This window comes from Leopardus geoffroyi, chromosome B3 (assembly GCF_018350155.1).
Source record: "Leopardus geoffroyi isolate Oge1 chromosome B3, O.geoffroyi_Oge1_pat1.0, whole genome shotgun sequence".
NCBI lineage: Eukaryota > Metazoa > Chordata > Mammalia > Carnivora > Felidae > Leopardus > Leopardus geoffroyi.
The window spans coordinates 11,834,811-11,851,251 of NC_059337.1; the positions used below are offsets into that span (position 1 = coordinate 11,834,811).

The 16,441-nt window shown below is 38.6% G+C and overlaps 1 protein-coding gene across 7 annotated transcripts in view; it reads left to right on the plus strand.

Moving 5' to 3' along the window:
• Nucleotides 1-16,441, plus strand: part of CHD2 (chromodomain helicase DNA binding protein 2) — a 123,228-nt gene that overhangs the window by 1,927 nt on the left and 104,860 nt on the right. For 5 of the 7 annotated variants that reach the window (XR_006704419.1, XM_045448732.1, XM_045448735.1 and 2 more), the window contains exon 2: nucleotides 35-2,931. The exons of the other annotated variants lie outside the window; for them this stretch is intronic. Coding sequence is in view for 4 of the 5 variants with exons in the window: in XM_045448732.1 (XP_045304688.1) it covers nucleotides 2,825-2,931 (107 nt within the window). In the remaining variant the exon portion in view is untranslated. The remainder of the gene's footprint in view (nucleotides 1-34; nucleotides 2,932-16,441) is intronic. 7 annotated transcript variants of the gene reach the window in all.

Below are 16,441 nucleotides of genomic sequence, written 5' to 3' on the forward strand. Positions count from 1 at the left end.
AGCTGCTTTTAAATTTATTGATTTATTTTGACAGAGTCACCTGGAATGCTTTATCTTCTGAAGCTTACAAATACAGTTTGTTCAAATCACGATTTGTTTCATATTTGTTGGAGTACATTATTAGTGACTAAGTAATAAAGCCTCTGAGACATTTTGTTGTATGAACTGTATATTAATTTTTAAAAGTGCTTATGAATACATTTCTTGATGTGTGTTCTTATAAATTGTCATGAATTTTAAATCATGCAGTTAAGGATGTGATTGGTTATATGATTTTTTTATCCAATTTTGTTTTTACTTCTATAATTTTATAGAAATATACTTTATTATTAGGTTAGTGAATTCAAAAGTTTTGAGATGGTTTATTGCAAGGTTGAGTTTTATTTATGTTTTATTATACTTAACAATATTTTGACCCTTTAAAAATACTTTCTAAATTCTTTTGCAAATTGAGTTGTCACACAGTTTGGACTGTCTTTTGAACTGAACTGCCCATGTAATTACCCAGGTTTGATTTAGGACAGGAAACTTATCTAACTGATCCTAAACTGCTTTTTCTGAGAAGTTAACACCAATTTGAAGAAACAGGAATCCCCAGGTGGATTTGACAAATTACTAAAGATTCAGTATCTAAAATTGTTACTCCCTTGAGTATTTATGATTTGCATAGTCTCACATAGGTTTTGGCTCTCTTATGCAAGGTTTGTGGTTAACATCATTGATGAGACTGCCTTCTAATTTAAAAAATTAAGCAGTGTTGCTATTCTTTCTTTTAATAATTTACTTACCTAGAAAACGACTTGGAAGTTATCATGACTTTGCCTGTTGGCAGTGGGGTTACAGCTTAACTGGAAGCGTGCACTGTACTTTCAAATGCATTTTGTCAAGTGTTTTGATTCACAAACCTGATGAATGTCCAAAAATATCTGATAGACTCCCTGAAGATGGAGTTTTAAATTAGTTATTCGAAATTGCATATCTGAATACATGTACATAATTATGACATCACTTCCTTTTAAAATTATAAAGCTTAACAGGATGCTAGTGGTGTTTTATTGTAGTAGATTAATGTTACTTTTAGGAAGCTACATTTAAGGAGACTGTTTAGGTACTAGTACTTGGTCCCTTAATCCATTAGAATTTCCTCGCTAGGACCTAGTTTCTATGGCACAAAGTCTAGTGTGCAGGGAATACTACAAAAATTTTGTATCCTGAGCCACAAGAGGGGAAGGGAGGAGTTTGCAGGTCAAGTAAACTTAGAATTACTTTAGGAATATGAAAGGATTGAGTGCAAGTTTAGGTAAACCTGATACTTCCCTGTTTTGGAAATAATGCAGTCACTTAATAGTTATTACATAAAGTTGTATGTTACTCCTGTATTCTTTTGTTAATGCTTTTAAGTATGTTACACGTTGCATATCGTGATTTCTGAAGATTAAAAAGTTCATTTTCAAAAAATACGAATTTAAAAATACCTTGATAGATTTGTGAAGTTTCTAAATATTTAAAACAAAGTTTTAGTGATGGACATACATAGAAATGTATACCACACACTTCTTACCCAAATAATTGGCAGTTTGGGATAACTCCAATAATACTAAAGAATGGAGACAGGAGAGAAGGGAATGTGATTGGAACTGTGTGTGCACACAAAGAGTTCTGTTTGTTCTAGGACGCTGCGTTTGCAATTTTATCTAAAAACACAGTTTATTAAATTTATCTCTAAATCGTCTGCCTTTGAACCAGATTTATTTTGTCAACCTCCGATGTGGGCAAATTTTAATCAGCCTTTTAGCAGTTATTCTAAAAGCCTGGGGCTAATTAGAAATGGCATAATGCAGTTGCTTGTGGACTGAACAGGCAGTTTTTTAAGTGGCAGCCATTTTATGATGCTGATAATTCTTAAGAATCGGGATTTCTGAGAAGACAAAATCGAATTGAAACTTGAAATATCAAAACTCCTTCCCACCCCCAGCCTCCCCTTTCTTGGTTCTCTGGTGCGAAAATAAGGGGCAGCTTGGTAGGTAGCGCGGGCAGCAACTCCGTGAGCCCCTGGCATCTTGGTGCAGGTCCAGCTCAGTCACAAAATGGCTGTTCCTTTGTGCCGCAGCGCTGACAGACATACTGCATTGCACTGTGTACTCGCCAAACAGCAGGAAGTTGCCGTGCCGAGTTCAAAGGCCGGCCGGCGCCGGCGCCGGCGCATGCTGCTGATTGGCTGTGCGCACGCCTGGTAACAGCGGGTCAACAGCGGCGGCCTTCGGCAGGCCCCGCCCCGTGACGTCAGGCGCGTCCCCTCGCTCCTAGGAGGAGCGAACGCAGTGACGTAGGGCTGCGTGCGCAGCCGGGGTGCTGCCTCTTCGTCTGGGGAGCCGGCAGCTTTGGGGGCGCGGGGTAGGAAAGGGAACGGGAAGCAACCCGGACTGGGGCTTTCCGGTGGGTGGTCACCCGACCGATTTCGCCTCTGGCAGTCCTCTGCGCCCTTCCTCTTAGTCCACACCCTGCAGCGTGTATTTTCTTTGCCCTTCCGTCGGAAGGGTTGGCGTCTCAGAAAGCGGCTTCTACTTTTGGAGAAAGTAGAAGGCACTATTCGGAAGCCTTAAAATCGAAAACCTACCAGTTTTTACATTTTTCGCTTTCCTTTCTCATATTCTAGCGGGTCTTTTTTTTTTTTTTTTTCCTTTTTTTACCTTTTTTGTTCAGCGTGAAGAGATTAGTAAACTTAATCTTGTGTTACCATTGACCAAAACCTTTTCACTGCCAAGAGGAGATATTTTTGTTTACAGTGAAAGGTCTTAACGGGTGTTACAGCTGTTGGGTGATCATGGCTCATAAAAAAAGGGAGGATTATTTGAACTTGTCCCCGTCCCCGTGCATTTTTACTTGGTACCGTACATATTCTCAGTTGGCATTTGATGGAGGAAAACCCAGGTCAGTATGTGCAAAGTGGTTTATGATTAACATTAACTCTGGAATAAGAAAGCAGCTTAGGAGTTTTCACAAAGTAACTATAAATATTAAGTTAGCTTTAAAAAATAAGACAGCATGAGGCATCCATTACTATGCAAACAAGTGTTATAAAACAACTTTTAAGTGTTAGTAGCACTTTGCTAGAGAACGGTGACTCCCAAAACTTGGTTGATAGTGGAATGGATCACTCGGAAGAACCTTGGGAAACATCTCAAATCTCCCATTCTGGAGATTTTACTTTGGTCCTGGTAAACTGATTACAGTGCTGTGGTTATGCTCATGGTCTGTCTGGTTTGGAAACCCTTTGCAGGGATTTCTGTTTGAAAAAAAAAAAAAGAAGAAATTAGAGGTTAGCGATGATGACTTCATTATTCAGTTACACGTAATGAATTTCAGCCTGAAGGAAAGGCCGTATTGTTTTCCTTCTGCACCTTAACAAAAAAAAAACCTTTTTTTCTGTGCTTTTGGAGTCCTTTTAGCACCGACAGGAGTGAGTTGTCACTTAGTTGGCCATATGTCAGAAGTTTCTTACCGAGTAAGATCTGTCACTTGCAGAGAGATGTGGACCATATAGATAGAGAGGTTTACCTAGGCATACCTTAAGTTTCTGAAGAAGTTTATAAAAGGTAAAATTCACTGTAATGGTGGGTTTTATAGGTTCCCACAGTCTCGATTCTTCAGGAAGAATTCTTTGGATAGTTTATGGAAACATTAGGTGAAACAGGATTTTCAGTTTGTTTTATAGACTTGCTCATCAAAGATTTGATAATGGATTTTTGAATTGTATGCTCAATTATAAGTTATATATAAACGAATTAGCTTTAGATAGCGGTAAATTCTCATGGAACTTGATCACTCACTGGTGTTTTGAACTTCTGAAGTGCATTCAAAGCAACAAGAATGAAGGTTCTTTCTGTGTATTATTGAGATTGACTTGTTAGTTGGATTAAATTTTTGTTATTCGCTAACTGTCCTTACGTTTCTAAAAACTGATAGAATTCAGTAGCATTGCAGTCATGTTCCAGGATATAAACTACCCTGTTGAAGGTGTTTAGTCCAAAATAGATACTGTGTGTGCTAAAATGCGTATTTGAATAATAGCAATTTATCTATGAGCTGTTGGCATGCCACGTGGAACCAGTGAACTTTTTAAGGAGCCAGAGTGATTAGGTTTGTACATTAAGACTTTTGTGCATTTTTTTTCTGTCTTTAATCTCTTTGACTTCTTGGTTTTAAAACCTACAATTTCCAGTTGATATTTGGCACCTTAGGAATTAGCATCTTCTGTAAAGATTAAGTCATTGCGGGAACGTCATCAGACAATATTTGATAAGGAGTGCTGTGCAAACTTTACCAAGTTACTGCTTGAGAGGTGAATCTGGAAGGTCAGTTGAATTTTACCTGACAGTATCTGAAACTCACAGATTTTATAATCAGTTTATTCCTCTCCCCTCCCTCGTATAGCAAATCCCTAACAGTTGTGAAAGATGCTTCCTGAGGTCACTGAGCTTTCCAGACTCCTATCCTTTCTCCTGTAAGATGGGGTACTACTGTAAACTTGCTCCCAACACAAATTGTGAGTGACTGCTCTGTCACCTAGTAAGTTTTTTCTGCTTATGAGTTGTTTTTGTTTTTGCTTTTTTTAAAAAGGTGTTTTAGGTCCTTTGTAAAAAACCTTAGATTTCAGTTGGCTTTCTTGAGGAATGGGGGGCACATGAGCCAAGAAACTTTTTTTAATCGCCTAAGAATTAGTATACAAATAAACTCTGCTGGGTGCTTATCATAGCTGAGCAATTCCCTCCTGCTTTCCAGCCTGCCTGGGCACTGAATTGAAATTCATACCTTGGTAAAATTGGTTAAATTGCTGTTGCTTTGGAACTTCAGTGTTATTAGTGTAAAGCCAGAACAACAAAATTTGACTCCATCATCAAATGCCCATCAAATACCAAATACCATCAAATATCTATGCTTAAAGTCTGTTGTATGTTTACGTTGTAATCAGTAAGCACAGTGTTGGAACACATTTTTTTTTTTTAATGTCTGTTATGACCTTGTCTCCTAAATAGTTTAAGCTTTAATTAACAGGACAAGTCTGGGGGAGAGGGACCTTTTTTAAAAAAGCTTGAGTGCAATTTATGAGGTGGGAAATAATGAGCCTTTGTGAAATAAATCCCGGAGAACCTAGGTATATGGAAGGAAGCCTTTCATGCTACATTTTGAAACACTTGCAATTTAGTATTTTATTGTTACGATATTTGGTTAGGGTCACCTTTCTCGGTTATTTATTTCAGGGACATTGTCTGGATTATGTTTCATACTGAAAAGTACTTTAAATTCCCTTTACAGGAAAGTCTCCATAGTTTCGGGGAAATGCTGGAGCTTTGGCAAAAGCATCATTTTAAGGATGGTTCTGATTTTATACTTTGAATTCAATCTAGGAAGTTATTTTGTTATTTGTGATGTGTTTAACTGTTAACCTCAATGCCTGACGAGAGCTGTGTACCTAATCCCCACCAGTGCAATGTTTCCTTGAGTACTGAAAACTGTCTCCAACTTAGGCCAGTGAAGTACTTGTTGGATTTTTAGGTTCCTGACTTTAAAAATGTGGATAAGGATACTCTTCATTGGGTAATGAAGTTAAGTAATACAATGCCTATATAGTGATTCGCAAGGAGGCGGTTACATTGAAAGTGCTTATTAAATGTAAGTTGTGAGTAATATTTTACTTCTAATGCTTTACTATCTTCCCCCTCCTGTGCTTCATTAAGAGCCAAATGGTTCCTGAGAGTTGAAGTTGGCGTCCTGGCCTCCCACAAGAGGTCTTTTAGGCCACTTAGGAGAGAGGGTTGTTAAAATGATTTTAGAAGGCAAGTCTGGGGTGAGTTCGAGCCCCCGCTTCAGGCTCTGTGCTGACAGCTCAGACCCTGCTTCTTCAGGTTCTATGTCTCCCTCTTGCTCTCTGTCCCTCCCCTGCTCATGCTCTGTCTCTCTCTCAAACATAAACATGAAAAAAAAAAAAAAAAAAGGCAAGTCCGTTTTTGTTAGTTGAAACCTTGGGTATGTTTTGCAGTTAATCTTCTCCTAGAATTTCTTTCTGAGAAAGCCAGCCTTTTGAAGGGAGAGTATGATTCTTCCTGGACCAGAACAACTTCTTGTGTGAGTCACAGCCCTACCCGTGGCACTTAACTCTGACTAGATCCCTTTTACCCCTCTTCTGGAGCTAGTGGTTATTGCCCTAGTTTACCCTCTGCCTCATTTCCCCTCTCAAGCTGTGCAAGAGTGAATAATGAATACCAAGGAGCAGTGCTCTTTGGATATAGATGTAATTGCAATATTTCCAACCAATGTCTACTTGGCTGTGGCTTGCTCTTAGTAATCCATTCTCAGCACATCATCATATATTGGACTCAGCATCACGTCCAGAGTTCAGTCTTATTCTGCTAGGACTGTAGTCTAGGCTTAAGATTTCTGTGTTGTTGGTTCCCCAACTTTTCTTCATTTCCTTTTCTTTTGGTTTGTGAGGGAGTTGAATTCTGTATTTTGTTTCTATATCAGGCTCTGGAGAGCATCTAAAAATTCTTCAGCCCAGCTCCCCAGGATTGAGTTAATTTTCCAAAGCCCTCCATGTGGTTTACAGTTGCGTGTTTCCGTATGTTTGCGTGTGTTTCGCCTCTTTTGACAGAGCACCTCTTGTATTCTCTTCTTCTTTTTTTTTTTTTTTTAACGTTTATTTATTTTTGAGACAGAGAGAGACAGAGCATGAACGAGGGAGGGGCAGAGAGAGGGAGACACAGAATCCGAAACAGGCTCCGGGCTCTGAGCTGTCAGCACAGAGCCCGACACGGGGCTCGAACTCACGGACCGCGAGATCATGACTTGAGCCGAAGTCGGCCGCCCAACCGACTGAGCCACCCAGGCGCCCCTCTTGTATTCTCTTCTAACTGTCGGTGTTCCCGTTGCCTCATTTTCTCTGTGCCCCTTTTGGGCAATTTTACCAAAAACTTAGGTTTAGAGATCTGGAAGCAAAAGTGGGTGGGGCTCTCTTAAGGGTTGTTGTATGCTTGATGGAAGATGGACAGTTTCCGCATTAAATGTCATGCTGGATCCAGCAGTAGCATACCTTTAACAGTGAATGCTGATGGAGTTTTGACTCCAAGATTTTTGAATTCTTGTCCTAATTGCTTTAAATTCTAGTGCATCTCTTCTTTACTAGGATTCTCTACTTAAGCCCTTTTTAGATCCCTCTAAAAGTTTGGATTCCAGAGTTGACTTTTGAATGCAGGAATGCATTCCATTCAGAATCCCCTTTCCTTAACAGCTAATTCAGGTAACTGTTGAAAGCAGTGGACGTGGGCTCTGCTGTGAAGCAATTATTTACAGTGGTGGGTTGTGAATTGTCCCCAGCATTAAAAAAAATAAAAGAGAATACAATAGGATAATAGACCTCAGGAATGGCATTTGTATGGTTTATTTCTAAGTCAAGCAGTGCCTGTAATGCTGGTAATCTTTCATTTTGGATTGTATCATAAAGGAAAGCAGCATGTGGTAAGCATTTTGTGGGAAAATACTGGAATAGATTTATGCTTTTTGGAGTGGTTACTCTGTCAGGCACTGAAGGTGGGTTTTGTTTTTTTCTTTTTCATTGTGTATTTAATAATGATGGTTAGTGCAGCAGAAATGCTAGTGACCTTCTGGTTAGCTCTCCAGGTTAACTGTCACAGAACTCTCTTCCTTTGAAGGCCTGTGGGGGGTCCTACACCCTGCTGAGCTCTTTTATACCCATCCCATTGTGTTCCTTCATTTGTGCTGTATACATAACAAGGATTTGCAGATACTTCTCAGATTTATTTATGCTGGTTTCCCTTGTAATTTTGCATTTCAGTAACATACCAAACCAACAAATGAGATGATTGTGAGAGGTATTTCAATGGAAACTATGTTGTATGCTTTGGAAAGACACAATACCTATCATTTATAGTACCTACTGTGAGCTTGGAACTTGTTAGAACCAGTCCTCTGTATGTGTTAATTTGGGTAGTCTTCCCAAGTCTGAGACAGGTGTGATTATCATTACCCTATTTTGCCAATAGAAAACAGGCATTAGGGGAAGCAGGTGGTGGCATTGGATTTAAACACTGGCAGTTTGGTTTCAGGGTCACTTAAGCATCTTGTCAAAAATTGCCATCAAGGGGCACCTGGGTGGCTCAGTCGGTGAAGCGTCCTGTTGATCTTGGCTCAGGTCATTATCTCACATTTTGTGAGATGGACCCCAAGTTGAGCTCTGCGCTCACAGCTCGGAGCCTACTTGGGATTTTCTCTGTCTTTTTCTCTCTCTGCCCCTCCCTCGCTTGTCCCACACTCCGTCTCTCAAATATTTAAAAAAAAAAAAAAAAGTTGCCATCAAAAAAAAAAAAGAAAATTGTCATTTGATTAAATGGTTACGAGGAAACTATAGTAGGGGAAAATAGTGAAAATCTAGAATAAGCCTGTACTCTGTTTCTCTTAAAACACTTTTTTTTTTAAACTTTATTTATTTTTAAAATTTTTTTTTAACGTTTATTTATTTTTGAGACAGAGAGAGACAGAGCATGAAGGGGGGAGGGGCAGAGAGAGAAGGAGACACAGAATCGGAAGCAGGCTCCAGGCTCCGAGCCATCAGCCCAGAGCCTGATGCGGGGCTCGAACTCAGGGACCGCGAGATCGTGACCTGAGCTGAAGTCGGACGCTTAACCGACTGCGCCACCCAGGCGCCCCTCTCTTAAAACACTTTTAAAGAAACCGAAAACTCAAAATACATTTTAGTCTTGATTGATACTGGAAACAAAGTTCAAGAAGTCATTTTGCATAAAGAATTTCTAGTGAAGATGTTGCTGGTGAAGTTAATTCCCATGGGGGTAAGTTGGGGCAACGAGGAAAGACAGGTGTCTGGGAGGGGGAGGTACTGGGAATTGCAGAGGAACCCCATCTTTTTGCAGTCTGACTCCCATTGCTCCCCCACACACCTTGGGTTTGGCAGTGATTTATTTATGAAGACCAGGTTTCTAATTTGTTGTTTTGTTCTAAATTTAGTTCCCTTACTTACTTCGCAGGTAGCATTTGCATCAGAATCACTTGAGAACTTTTAAAAGGCCCCTTACCTGATTGGATTTTAGGGGTTAAGTAGTAGTAGGGCAGGGGAGATAGCATTCCAGGTGGGTCTGTTGACATAAATAGCCAGGGTTGGAAACAGTGTTCTATAGACGTGCCCTGAAGGGAAATAGTTCTTGAATGTGGTGGGTGTGGAAAATCCTGAGTGTCTTCAGTTCCTGTATGAGGTTATTTGACATTCAAATAGAGCAGCATATGGCTGGGAAGTTGTGACTTTGAGGGCAGAGGGTGATGGGTCAGATTCTCCATTTCCCTTGCTTGATTTACCAAAACATAATAAAAAAATAAAAAAGTTCCTACTGAACTTAGCTTTACAGAGGCATTTAAGCCCCTAGATTTACTTGCTAAGAGCCACTTTGGGTGCTTGTTCAACGTACTCCCAGCCTTCTTGCCTGCATATTTGAGTTCAGTCAGGTCTGGGAGGACGAGTCCCAGGAATCTATCTTGAAAAAAAACTATGGTGGTTTCTAGTGCTGATGCAGGTTTGGGAAATAAGAGCTAATTGGGACAAGAATTTTCATCTCTCTTCTGCTTTTTAGCTGTGTATGATCTTGGGCAAGAACCTCTGAGCTTGTTTCTTTATCTTTTGATAAAGGAAGAGTATGTGTCTCAGGGAAGTTAGAATTAAATAAAATAATACGTCTGAAAGCAGTGGTTTTCCACTACGGACAACCCCTCCCTGACTTGGCAGTGTCTGGAGATCTTTTTGCTTGGAGCTACGGTACATCTGGTGTGTGCTAGGTAGAGGCTAGGGATGCTGCTAAACCTCTCGCAATGTGTAAGGACAGCCTCCCCTAACAAAGAATGAATTAATCTGGCCCAAAGTGTCAGTAATGGCCCACTTAAGAAACTGGTCTATAACATTTGGGGAAGTGCCTGCCACAGTGAGTATTGCCACCGTGAGTACTGAGAAAGTTGTGAGTTCTCACCATTCTGGCTGATTTCTGTGGCTTGATCCAAGGACCGTACTTGCCTCCTCTGTCTCTGTGGGGCAGAAGTTGCACTTACTATTGAGGTGAGCATTCAGGACTTTTAAATCTCCTTTGAACTGTTGGAGTTGTTATCTTTGGAAAGTCTAAATATCATAGCCTAAAGGTTAGTAAGGAAAGATAAGACTTTAAATATTCTGAAAGGAATTCAAACTAGTCCCATCTGTCCTCAGGGTTCTAAATGGTACCCACCTGAGATGATAGGTTTATAGGAACAGCTTTCCCCCTGGTACCTGTTTTCATTACTTGGTGGGTTAGAAAGTCTTCATGTTCTTTCCTGCAGAGAACTTGTCCTGTCCTTGTCTAGTCTTCGTGCCTTGCCAGATCTGAATTGGGTAGCTCTTTGTGAAACCATTATCTAGGTTTGTACTTCATCTAGGCTTCTTGCTATAGTTCGCTTTTTTCCTCATCGTTTGTGTGCCTGAGTGCCATTTGTTTGCTTCCTAAGCTATTTAGGACTACTCAGTGTTATTTGGTTAGTGGAGGAGCAGAAGTAGCGTGATCAAGACAAGGTTTACTCTGGCACCAGTTGAAAATGTTAGGAACATGCTTATCAAAGATAGATGTTTTTCCCACATTAGCACTGAGTTTCTTAATTTGGGAGGTGCTGCAGGAAGGTCTGCTTCTGAATACTGATCAATTCTGCAATCTTAGAAACATAGCTCTTTTTTGAGAAATTCAGAAAAACTCAGAAAAATTGAAAGACTACAGTTAAAGCTTTAAACAAGTTAGATATGGCTAAAATCCTATTTGCCCCTTCTCCTTAGTCACTTTCATGAACGTGGCATCTAAAAACCTTGGTATTTTTAAAAAGGTACATGGTTCAAGTAATGTGCTTTTGTTTTAAAAATTGAATAGTTTTTGAAATTGTCATGGTGACATTTATAAATCTAATCCCTACTAGGTCTAACTTGTATTTAATTGCACAATATGAATCTAAATTTAGATTATTCCCCCGCTCCCCCTTGTTTTTTATGAGCAGAGCCGTACTTCCCACCTCCCGCACAAGTTCAATAATTTGCCAGGTTACATACTCACAGATTTAATTGCATGATTCATATGCATATTTTGAGGTTTACTGGAAAATGCCACGTTGCTTTGCAAAGCATCTGCTGATTGCTTTTTCAGTAATGGTGTATGAAGACTGTCTCCCCTGTTTTCTCCCCATCACTTAATACTGTCACACATTTTAATTTCTACAAAGCAGGTGAATGTGAACTACTCTGTTGTAATAATACATTTTCAAATTACCCCTGATGTTTAATTTCCTTTTTATAAGTTTCTTGGCCATCTCAGTTTTTCTTCTGTAGTTGCATGTCCCTTTCCTTTCCCTAGTTTTCTACTGGAATTTTCCTTGATCTGTGGTTATTTTTATGTTCTCTGTAGAAATCCTTTGTTGTGCATACATTGAAATTTCTCAGTCTGTTACTTGTCTTTTAACCTTGTTTATAATGTAGCTTATTCTTCAGAATAGTAGGACTTGAACGAGAGGTGGAGGAGGTCTTAAAGGTCTTAAATGCAGTTCCGTTTATTTAAGGAACTACACCCAGTATTTTTTTATCAATAAGAAACTCATGGTTTAATGATCTTTGCCTTTTCGTACTCTTCAAACACATAGAAGTGATTGAGAAGGAATCATTCTGGGAATCATTCTGCATCAACCTTGGGTGGTTTAAGGATCTGTTTAACTGAAGAACGTAGGTATGCATGGCGGGGATAGCAATACCAGTTACAGTTGAAGAGTGTAGATTCCATAATTCATACTGTGGGGCTGATGGATAACATGTATACACACTTGGGCTAAGACTTTCTATAAATGAAGGTAATTTGTCTTAGAGGGTTTTTGTAGGGATTTAGAGGGCAATTTTTGCCCATGCCTGATGCGAAAGTGCTCCATAAATATCAGCTATTATATCGTTGATAGAATGTAGTCTGGAAATAAGTTTTAAGGAGTTCCTGTGTAGATTGCTTTGTGTTTTTACCACATATTTCTATCACCAACACAAAAAAACCATCCTCTGCCAAGCAGTTCAGCCATTTTGTTAAGTGTTTAGGAAAGTAAAGACTACCCAAAGCCTGAAATGGCAGCTCTCGGGCAGAGAACCCACAGGCTTTCTAACTGACATGTTGCTGTGCTGCCCTCTTGTGGCCATCTGGGAAACGGTGATAAATTAAAACGAACAAGAGCTACTCCAGTGCTGCTTGCTCTCAAAGTCCAGTTGTGAAATATACTTCATACTACATTTCTGCCACCTTCAAAAAGGATTTTGAAGAGCTACCAAATCAACTTCTATCTACAAGTGAGAAGTGTTAAGCTTTTTTTCATAAACATTTATTTCCTATTAGAATCTAAAATCACAGTTTTAACGAGAGTCCCTTTCATTATTTTTGCACTGATTTTCCCGTGTCGTGATTGTTCCATGAAAAATTACAAGACTTGTTTGCAAATTAGGTTTGGAGTAATTTTAAGATACACTTACTTTTCATGAGGATTTTGTATATGTGGTAGATTCTTGAGTACTCCTTTTTTTAATTTTAGAGCACGAGTGGGAAAGGGGCAGAGGGGGAGAGGTAGAGAATCTTAAGCAGGCTTCATGCTCAGCCTGGAGACTGATGTGGGTTTGGACCCTGTGACCCTGGGATCATGACCTGAGCCGAGGTCAACAGTTGGATGCTCAATTGAGCCACCCAGGCACCCCCAGAATATTCCATTTTTAATTGCTTTATTCCTACTAATGCCTTTGAAAATCTGGTCATTTTATTACTTTATTTGTTTAGGTGAAAGCCTGATTAAAGGTCTCCTCTCCTACTAACTCAGTTTGACCCCGGTACATCAGCATCATAAGCTACAATTTAGTATTAACAAGTATTTTGTATTATAGTTCGGCATTAATAGCAAGTCTGTGTAATATTTAACCTTGCCTTTGGAGGGAATAACTAGACTGTCGGTGTTTATAATTTTTGTTTCTTAAATATTCCTTTTCTTTTTAAAAAAAATACTCCTTTTCTCTTTCAACATTTAGGAGCTTATCCTCCTAGTAAAGAAGTATGCAAATTAATTGAGTTATACCTTTATTAAGACTCTTTTCCTTGTAAAGGTAATATCATGTTTTTTTTCTTTCCAGTTTTGAGAAACAGTTGGTATACATCACTGTGTAAGTTTAAGGCAAACAGCATGGTGTTTTAATTCACATATACTGTAAAATGATTATCACAGTAGGTTTGGCTAACATCCCATCTTCTTATACTGGTACAGTAAAAAAAAAAAATTTTTTTTTTCTTGTAGTGAGAACTTGTAGGATTTACTCTCAACAACTTTCAGATAGATCCTACAGCAGTGTTAGCTGTAGTCATCTGGTATATTATGTCCCTATTACTTATCTATCTCATAACTAGAAATTTGCACCTTTTTGGAAGTACCTTCCTCCAGTTCTCCCTCCTCTCAGTGCATCCAGGCAACTATGAGTCTAATCTCTTTTTTTCTATGAGATTTTTTTTTTTTTAACGTTTGTTTATTTTTGAGAGAGACCGTGAGTGGGAGAGGTGCAGTGAGAGGAAGGGGACGGAGGACCCAAAGCGGGCTCTGCACTGACAGCAGAGAGCCTGAAGTGGGGCTGGTACCCATGAGCCATGAGATCATGACCTGAGCCGAAGTCACGTGTTTAATCGCCTGAGCCACCCAGTCAGGCATCCCCTATGAGTTTTTAAAAAGTTATTTTATTTACTTTTTAGTTACTTTAGATTCCACGTGTGAGACTACACGGTATTTCTTTTTCTTAGATTGTTTCCATGTTTTGGTTATTGTAAATGCTGTCATGAACATGGAGGTGCAGGTATATCTTTTTGAGTTAGTGTTTTGGTTTCCTTTGGATATATTCCCAGAAGTGGGATTACTGGGTCATATGGTAGTTCTATTTTTAATTTTTTTGAGTATCCTCTGTGCTGTTTTCCATAGGGACTGTACCAATTTACAATTTCACCAGCAGTGGACAAGGATTCCCTTTTCTCTGTGTCCTCGTCAACACTTGTTACCTCTTTTTGTTGATGGCCATTCTGAACTGGTGTGAGGTGACATCTTGTTGTGGCTCTTACATGCATTTCCCTACTGAGTAGTGATGTTGAGCACCTTTTCATGTACCTGTTGGGTTTTTGTATATCTTTGGAGAGATGTCTGTTGAGGTCCTTTACTCATTTTTAATTTATTAAATAATTTCTTTTTTTGCTATTGAGTTATAGGAGTTCTTTGTATATTTTGGATATTAACTCCTTATCAGATATAATATTTGCAAATATTTTTTTCCCCGTTCTGTAGGTTGTCTTTTCACTTTGTTGATGGTTTCTTTTGCTGTGCAGAAGATAATTTATTTAGTTTTAAATGTTTATTTTGAGAGTGCGTGTGAGCGCATACACAAAGGGGAGGGGCAGAGAGAGAGGGAGAGAGAGAATCTCAGGCATTGCGGAGCTCCATCTCATGACCCTGGGATCATGACCTGAGCCAAAAGCAAGAATTGGATGCTTAATAGACTGTGAATCACCCAGGCGCCCCCCGGTCACTTGTATATTTTTGATTTTGTTGCTTGTGCTTTAGGTGTCATATCCAAAAAATTATTACCAACACTACTGTCAAGGAGCTTTATTTCTGTTTTCTTCTGGGAGTTTCATGGTTTTAGGTCTTAAATTTATGGTTTTAATTTATGTTTTGTATTAATTTTTGTTGAGTGGTGTAGCATATGGGTCCAATTTGATTCTTTTACATATGAATATCCAGTTATCCCAGTACCATTTATTGAAGAGAGGGTCTATTCTCCCTTCATCTTTTTTTTTTTTTTTTTTTTTGGCTTTCTTGTCAAATATTAGTTGATTGTGTATGCTTGGGTTTATTTCTGGGCTCTCACATTCTGTTCCGTTGGTCTGTTTGTCTGTTTAATGCCGGTATCCTACTGTTTTGATGCCTGTAGCTTTATAATTTGAAATCAGGAAGTGAGATGCCTCCAACTTTATTCTTCTTTCTCAAGATTTTTAAAAGAATTTGTATTTATTTTTGGCTCTTTGGGGTCTTTTGTGGTTTCATATAAATTTTAGGATTGCTTTTTCTCTTTCTGTAAAAAATGCCATGGGAATCTTGTTAGGGATTGTATTGACTCTATAGATGCTTTTTGATAATACTGACATTTTAACAGTATTCTTCCAAGTTATGAATACCAAATACTTTTCCTTTTTTTTTTTTAAAGATTTTATTTTTAAGTAATTTCTACATCCAATGTGGGGCTCGAATATATAACCTCAAGATCAAGAGTCACATGCTCCACTGACTAAGCCAGCCAGGTGCCCACCATTTGTGTAGTCTTTTATTCTTTTCATTAATGTCTTGCAGTTTTCAGAATAGAGATCTTTAACCTCCACAGTTAAATGTGTTCCTAAGCATTTTATTGTTGGTGATGCTATTGTAAGTGGGAACGATTTTCTTTTTTCAGAAAATTCATTTTTAGTGTATAAAAATAGGACTTATTTTTGAAGGTTAATTTTGTATCCTGCAACTTTAATGAATTAATTGATTAGACCCAACAACCTTTTGGTTGAGTCTAGTCTTTAGGATTTTCTCCATGTAAAATCATGCCATCTGCAAATAGAAGCAATTTCACTTCTTTTTCAGTTACCTTATATTTCCTTTTGTTGCCTGATTGCTCTAGGTAGGACTTAAAGTACTGTGTTGAGGAGGAGCAGTGAGAGTAGGCACACTTGACTTGTGCCTGATCTTCTAGGAAAAGCTTTCTGCCTTTTCACCATTGAATATGATGTTAGCCTTTTTTTTTTTTTTAAACACCTTTTTTCCGTAAATATTATTTTAAGTCTGCTAAATATGACTTTCTGGTTTCAAAAATAATTTAAAAAACACTTAGTCTTTCTTTCAAATCTGTAGCTCATTTTGTGTAGGATTGGGGTACTAGTATCTCTTGCGTTGCATTTGATTCTTTTGTCTGGATATATTATGAGCCATTTAAGTGTTAAAAAGACTGATACTTATATAATGAGCAACTATGAACTCACCACTCAGCTTCAGTCATGTAACATCACCAATATTATTCTGTGATCACATCTGTCTCCCTCAGCCCCCAGAGGTAAGTGCAATTGTGAATTTGGTGTTTGTTTCTTTGGAGGTTTGGTTTTCATGCTTACTTGATTTTTTTTGTTGTTGTTGAAATTACACAAGTAGTTGATGGTTCCCATTAATATACTTGAAATAACTCATCCAACAAAGTAAACTGCTCTTTAAATTTTTTTTTTTTAACGTTTATTTATTTTTGAGACAGGGAGAGACAGAGCATGAGTGGGGG